Source organism: Trichoplusia ni, assembly GCF_003590095.1.
Source record: "Trichoplusia ni isolate ovarian cell line Hi5 chromosome 25 unlocalized genomic scaffold, tn1 tig00000524_group24, whole genome shotgun sequence".
NCBI classification, from domain to species: domain Eukaryota; kingdom Metazoa; phylum Arthropoda; class Insecta; order Lepidoptera; family Noctuidae; genus Trichoplusia; species Trichoplusia ni.
Genome location: NW_020799899.1, coordinates 1 through 8,207, shown reverse-complemented (window position 1 = coordinate 8,207; position 8,207 = coordinate 1). Strand labels below are relative to the sequence as shown.

The 8,207-nt window shown below is 34.8% G+C and overlaps 1 protein-coding gene across 1 annotated transcript; it reads left to right on the top strand.

The window, feature by feature from the left end:
• Positions 1-1,213: 1,213 nt before the first annotated feature.
• LOC113506784 (putative phosphatidate phosphatase) lies at positions 1,214-8,202 on the top strand (the record flags this gene model as incomplete). The annotated part of the gene is made up of 3 exons (XM_026889622.1): positions 1,214-1,621; positions 4,267-4,418; positions 8,035-8,202. Coding segments are annotated over exons 1-3 (381 nt in total), but the record flags the coding sequence as incomplete, so codon positions are not given.
• Positions 8,203-8,207: the final 5 nt, after the last annotated feature.

Here is an 8,207-nt window from a genome sequence, read left to right as displayed (position 1 = left end):
CTTCTGAACTGCAGACGGTTGAAAATGGTAGCGTTTTCTTGAGATAAGCAAGGACCAGGGACAGCTATTGTGGATGTAGATGGAAGATGTCGTTTACGCCGAGTTTTGCGCTATCGTACTTCAAAACCATATTAATATTATTCTTAAAACCTGATGGTAGACATTTGGGGGCTAATCACCATGGCAACAAGTCAACAAGACAAGTCTTAAGACATCATAATAGACCCCCTGGTTGATAAACAGCAAGTGACACCGCGAGTTGCGGCCAGTTTTCCCATAATTGATATTCTTTTATTTCAGTTTCTTGTTTATATTCTTCCGCGATAAAAAAACGAATTTCTTTGTCAGCAGATTTAATTAGAGTTTCGATTACAAAGTAGATTGGTTGTTTGTTCTCTGACAGTCCTACGATGTTTATTTTAACGATGTATTAGAAGTAGCGAATTGTGAACTCTGTGAGATAAGGCTATAACTACAAGTGTGAAAAAAAAATCAATTCTCATTATTTTAATGTCCATTTAAAACTATATCATCAGAAAAAAATTGTGTCTTACCATTTTTATCAAGGCCTAAAATTTTCGACTCCCAAAAAATAGGAGTTCTTATTTTACGCTGTACGTTCCATTGGCTTATTCCTTATGAAAAATGATTACTAATACCAAACACTTTTGCCAAAACAGGTTTCAATCAAATAAGGTAAACTCTCGGAAAATTAAACAAGTTCTCTTTGTTAATTAAACAATTGAGGAGGTACTTTAATATTATACAGAATGATATATTTAATGTGATTTTATTATTAACATCGCCTCTCGGAACAAATGAGTTGAAATATTTATTTGATTCTTATGCCACTTTACGTCCAAAGTTTTGTGTCCGCTCCAAGCTAATTTGGTATAGATTGAATAATTTAAGACTGGCTAAACATTTTTTTCTTTATTTATTCAAGTTAAGTACAAACGGATATTTTTTTTCCCAGTTAAACATAATCAGCAAAATATAATATCGTAATTTTACACTAAGAATTCCAAAACACAAAGCATTGGATCTGTCACACAATAAAATAAAAATCACAAACTAAAACCACATTTCTAAAACATTAAACAACCTCATCCCTAAAACTCAAAGCCTTTGCTATTTTAATTATGTTTATAACCTAATGGCATTATCAGCGCTCGGCAGATAGGGGGAGGTATTTAAGGCAAGTTGTTCGGTCAACCACATCAGTGCATGCGCGGAACCGCTGCTGGACACACGCGTCGCTATCTCTCACGTACAAGGCGCGTGCGCAACGAACTATAAGTCGCGATAAACGGACGCGAAAAAGGAAAATAGAAAATCTCCAAGAAACAGGAGATCGGGAAAACCTGCAGCGGTTCATTGCAAACCCTTAAAAAATACCGGCCATTTTCAATTTTCGAAAATTCTGCAAAATTCTGAAGCCGGTTTAAATAGGCCCAAACTGCTTTTAACAAGCAGTTTGTCTTCATATAGAGGAGAAAAAGGTGACCTGTCAAAACGAAGTACCACGTCAACGTTTCCGTTAAAGAGAAGGGTTGGAAGATGTCGAAGGACGTGTCAAAACTGAGGAAGGTGGTGCTCGATGGATTCCTATTCATTATACGTAAGTTCATTTTAAATGTTTGAATAATTGTACCATTTAACCGGATCCCGGGATTCATTGGAACTTTCATCTCCTTAGAGAAGCTTGCTATGTATGATTACTTTTTGGTGCATGTTACTGTAGTACTGCAGTGTACTTACTGTGTAAGGCATAAGTTATAAAAAGTTTATGGTAACGTGAAGATAAAATAAAACACTAAAAATGTATGTGTCTAAGTGAAATCATATGTGTCTATAAACCATTTTATTTTTAGTTTGCGAATGTCACATCTTTCTTTTTCCTTAATTTCGTATAATTTTTTCCTTCTATGATTTAATGTTGGATATTTGTTACTCATGGTGCCAGAACAATAACAGGCACGATTTATTATCTCGGAACTAAAATCTACTTATGCAATTACCTAGCGTAGGAGATTTAGAAAAAAAAAACATTATACTTTAAGCAAACACATATAACCGGTATTGTTCTATCCCGCTGAAGTTCTGAAATAAAAAACATCTGACCAATTGAGAATCTCCTTGTTTTTGAAGCCTGTTAATTTTCTTGCTAAAAAAAACACTATGTGTGAACCAATGTGACATTGTATAATTATTTGTACTACTTCAAGTGATAAACAGGAATATTATCTTATGATAATGTTATCGTTCGTTCGTGAAAATTACAATGACTACAGCCACAGTAATTTCAACAAATTTCAAACGAGCGATGTTTTTTATTCGAACCATAATACGTGCATAACTATAGGTAGAATCAGCAACTGAAGTTTTATTATCCAATCATTTTTATGAAGTATTTTTTGTAGCATCCTATATATTATACTGTAGGTAGGCATTTTGCTCCCTACATCTAGATCAATGAATTTGTATTGTGTACAGTTTTTTTAAAGATCTGATTTTGTTAAGCGAATCTTTCCGTCGACAGTACGTATACACTATATTATATGGAAAAAGTTTTGAAACTTTTAGTGGTAAGGTAAATAAATTGGTTTCTACCAAAATGGGCATAGCAATAACAATGACATAACGAACTTGTTACCTCTATTTTTACTCCCTTTTACTGAGGTCTTCTCCACTACCGACAAAGGTCAAGCTGCGATTGTGACGGTCGTGAATTTGTTTTAAGTTTCTCGCATTATTTCATCAGTGTCGGAAACACCCAAAAATTCGTAGCGTTTATTATAAAAATCCAAAAATTATAAAATATAATTGCATAGCAACAAACAACATTGTACAAAAATATCAAAAACAGTGTGTCAACACAAACATCACTTAATAACCGACAATCGTTATTTTCTTACGTAACAAGCATGAAAATAACTGTCATTGAAAACAGAATCGTTTTCATTGTTGGGTGAGATAAAAATCACAGTTCATGTGAACGATTGACTGAACCTCTGTGTCATGGAAATGGACTTGTTATTTGTTATTACAGATAGAAATAGGCTGGCATCATCTGCTATAGTAAGCTATTTCAATAGTCTAAAAGATTGACAATGGATCTAACAAAAACATGTTTTCAATCGATTTCAAATAGGAAGATCTCAATTCGATTGTTTTTTTTTATGATTTAACCTTTGAACTGCGTTCTGGATAGACCGATTTTGTTGAGTAATTTTTTATTTAAAGCTGTCTTTTGGTTGCATAATTTCATCACGTTTGGTGTAGTCAGTAGTTTTTTATTTGAAGTCGGTTGTAAGTTTTGTTGCTAAAACGATTTTATTCTAGTCATTTATTTTGAATACTTGCGGCGTACAAACAGGCTACGCCAAACACAAAAACATTAGCATTAATATTCAATAAGAAATAGTGAATCTAATTTACATTAGTCCTAGACCCCAGACAAAAAATATAACCTGTCTAAACCAGTTTTATATATCTGTTTGTCATCGTATGTGTTAAGTCGTTAAATCAAGTTTTATATTATGGCATAAAATATTAAACATAAAAAAGAATATAAATCTACGCAAAACATTTTATCTAGTTTACGAAATATTCTTGTTTTAAAATTACAGCTGAATATAATAATTATAAAAAAACAACCTTTGCAAAAATAACCATGTTTCCAAAAAGTCTGATTTTCTTATCGGGTTGATATCAATCAGTAGGGATAACCAGAAATGAATGGAAATCTATATATTGTACTGCTAAGCTGAATTTCCTCATTATAAAACAGAAAAAAAATATGCTTAAACTAGTCGTTAAATCAACATTCCTCTAAACTGGAATAAGCCCGATTCACATGCCCATCATTCCAAATTTTTTAAACCGCTATGTAAGAAAATAACAAACAAATAACACCTAGTACTTAGCCTCTGAGTTTTGTGGTCTGCAGCAAGATGAAAGTATCTCCTTATTAAACTTGTACGGAAGCCGAATGGTTGAGCCACGCCAAGCTCATCGTGTGCGATGTGTCGACGGTTCCGATCCCCGCGTTGGACAAGCATTTGTGAGATCTATGAATGTATGTTCTGAATCTGGGTGTCTTTGTGCACGTGTTTAGAATATTTGCGAAACCCCCCGCGACCAAAGAATGAAATTCCTTAGTGCAGGAGTCGTTTTTGATTAAACTTTCGACCTGCCGATAAAGACCTTGTTGCCTCCAGAGTAACTTTCTCCAGCCATACTTATTGTTTCCATTTCTTTCAGTAATGCTCAGCATCCTCGCGACCGCTCTCATTTGGGAGCCGTTCGAGAGAGGGTTCTTCTGCGGCGACCAGAGCCTCATGTACCCCTACAAAGACGACACGGTCACCGTGCTCATGCTCAGGCTCATCGGTCTGGGATTGCCTGCTTTAGTTGTAAGTACATGAAAGATCTTTATTTTTCTGCCCTGCCCACCGAAAAGTCATGAGAAATTTCGTGACGCCATTTCATAATCATTATTTTAGTAACGGTTTACCGCGATCCCGCATCAGGTCATGATTAAGGACTCAGGTTCTGTCCGAAACTAGTCGTTCTCACGAAAATTGCAAACAAATTGTTTTAAAACAATATCTTCTTATATGCAACTAAAGTTAAATGACTAATTTTAATAACAATCATCGAACTACGGGCCATATATGAGTTTATACCTTTTAAACTACAAAACATAGTCTCATTACTTTCTCATACATAATAGTAAAAGTAATCGATGAAACATATGTAAGTTCTATAATTGAAATTCAAAGTAACGAGTTCACAACCTCGTTTATCAATAGCATGTTAAGGTAGAAATGATTCCGTAATCTTAATGGGTTCGCAATCAATTAGGTCGTGCAGATGAAATGCGGGCCACGTGAGATGGTAAAACACGTGTCGATACACATTTCCCTCTGTTTATATGCTTTATTTAATAATTGAAGTTAATTTATTATTGTCATTGGAGCACAATCTTTGGTAATGTTTGTCTGTGTTTATTAGGTTTATATGCCTAAGGGTTACAACGTTCCGTTAGTCCACCACCAGGCTATGTGCCATTAGCCGTGATAGACAGATGAAATTTTCATAGATGATATTGTCATAAATTTCTTATTATAATTGTAACGAATATGTTTGCAAACAACAGCATGTATTTGTTTTACACTAAATGTTAAATGAAATTCAGATATCCTAAATAATTAACATAAGATATATACTTATTCTTGCGTGCAGTAACTAGCTAACATCTATTCTATTTTGTCCACTCAAACTGATCGTAAAAACGATAAAAAGCAAATAGTTATTCAATATATTACAGGAAAACAGTCCGCGGATAAGACGAGCAAACATTTATCGTGAGTAAACATAATCTTTTTGAAGAATATTGATAAAGCAATAATGACTAAGACACTAAGAATTACTTCAGCATTGATCACTTGTTGTATCCGGGAATCTCATTGTATGCTAATAACCACTATTAGGGTTCCGTTCGCAAAGTATGAAAACGGGTACCTATTACTAAGGCAGTGTCTGGCTATTTACCACTAGGCTGTAACTCATGAACCGATAGCTAGATCGTCCAAATTACCAGTAGTTTAATACGGTTGGTAGGTACGGTGGTTCTTATATTTGATTTTTAACCAATTTATTTTTCTGTCACTTATTTGCACGGGACCCTCGGAGTTGCACTCACAAGATGACCGGTTCTTTTTTGTTGAAGTACAACTTGTTCAGGCAGCCTCTTTTCTGTAATCCTCCTACACATCGAAAAAACAGTGATTTAAAAGCAGTCTCAAATAAAAAAGAATCTCTCTCATACAGATTCAGATATACTTATTGCATTTCTAAATGCTAAACTAAATATCGCATTGATATATCTGATTTCAGAAGACAGAAGAAAGTATATTTAAAATAATCCCAGATTCAGTTAAACATATTTTTAAATAAACATTTAATCTTATTCAAGTTTAAGTATTAAAACATTCCTTCATTTATTAATAACTACGCGTTTGTTATCACTGCTGCGGAAAAGAATGTAATTATTGAAATACATTTATCGGCACCACATAATAATATTTATGTGTGAGGTGAACGGCATGAATATCAAACATGATAGCATCTTATCAATGTTAGATCTTTTTCCCACGGCTTATTAATACTACCGAATCTGAAAAAATATCTGACAAGAAAGAATATGACAAAATATATCTGTGGTTAATTCTAAAAATAAAACGTAATGATACTTAGTTTCATAACTTAATTTGGACAAAAAACTATACTCATAATTTCCAGTATAAATTTACTATACCTACATCTCTCATAAGAAGTCGGTACAAAATATATTTCCTCGAGACAGCTGTTGTTATAAAAAGTCCATATACTTAATTCCACGGAAAGACGATTGAACAAAAACAACTGACCATCGCACACAGACCATACATCCAACAATTGACGTAAATTACTACAATCCACGGTCTGACACAGTTTCGGATAACTTCCAAGGATCTACCACCGACTCCTGAAGTAAGACTGTCATCGCCGTGGAATAGAGACGGCGCTCTACCCCGCGTATCACGCTTTCTCGCTCCCACAGCGAGAATGGACGGCGCATTTTACTAGATGGTTAAGCCGCTGTTTAACGACGCATTGTACTCTAATATACCGCTCCTGCGCAAGTGCATTTATCCAATTAAAAGGACAATACGTGACCAATACGGTACTTTATTTTTGTTATGTTGAAGGTGTTATAGCCTAGTGGTAAGATCGCTGGACTGTTAAGTCAAAGGTCCTGAGTTCGATTCCAAAGCACACTGATTTTATGAGACGCGTAAAAATGTTCCTTCTGCTGCTGAAGTAATCGGTCAGAACATTATTAGGTACTATTATCATCTTTACACGATTAAACGAAGGAGTGTAATGTGTAACAGACTATATGTGTTCCTTTGTCGCACTCTGGAAGCCACGCATGAGACGTTTTTGACGATGCTTTCGTCAAGTGATTCGTTTAGAACTTCAGAAATATCATTAAATTAGAATTAACAAATAAAGAGTAGAATAGATCTTAAATACCTTTAATTGTAAATACATAAGATTTTCTGCTGTTTATTCAAAGCGATTTATAACTAAAGTGCGTAATTAAAACTATAATAACCTATTGTCATATCGATTACATGCGATTTATAAACGTGTTAGCTTTGCCATCATTACCACCTGTACAGCTAACCAAACTTGCTCGCTCACAAATAACTCGAGAAAATGAACTTTAACCTTTGGGAATAAGAGCTATATCTGAGTAGGTAATGTAGATATGAGACTGTGTGGTAAACTGTTCAACAAGTAATTATTTTTATCAATCCAACCTTTGTTGCCGAGTATGACGGAACTGATGACTACTTAACCGAGATTAGTTATTTTTAACTGCGGCACTAACTGTTACGGTTGATTTCACTTTGTGATTAAAATGAACGTATTGATTTGTGCACACGTGCGCGCTTCGCTTTTGATTTTCTTTTGAACACTGAGATGTTAGATATTATACAAATTGTTATATTTAAATAGAATTATTGGTTTTATAGGAATAGGTTTACATAATAAAATTAGAGAGACGGGAAGTCATAGCAACTCATGCATACGTTGTATTGATACTTACTTTACAACCTTAAATGCCGTGGTAGGCACGATTTGCACACCAATTCTTTTTTTTCAAAGTTAAATGTAATGTGTGATAATTTGCATATGTAATTTCTTAATTATTCTAAGGAGACCATTGACAAAACAATGCAAGGCCTGGATTTCAATTATTTGAATCTGAAATTACCAAACCGCAGCGAGACTAGACTTGCGCACTGCAGTGGGTTGTATGAGTAATGTGGACCAGATAGGCAGTCGTTTTTAAAATGCGGAATTCGCCTGAATCAATGAGACCGGAAACCAACCCCATAAAGTAGAAAAAAAAACTATACACATAACAGTAAACTTTAACACAGTTTATTTAAAGACTATTTTTCTTACCCACAGTTCTTTGTGTGCGAATGGGCACTCTTACGTAAAGCTGAGGATGGGGAGAAGTTCCTGGGCATCAAGATACCAGTCTGGCTGCGAGGGTTCTACTGCGCGGCCGTGTCCTTCGCCATCGGAGCCTGCTTCGTCGAGATCTCCGTTAACATGTCCAAAAATATTATCGGAAGACC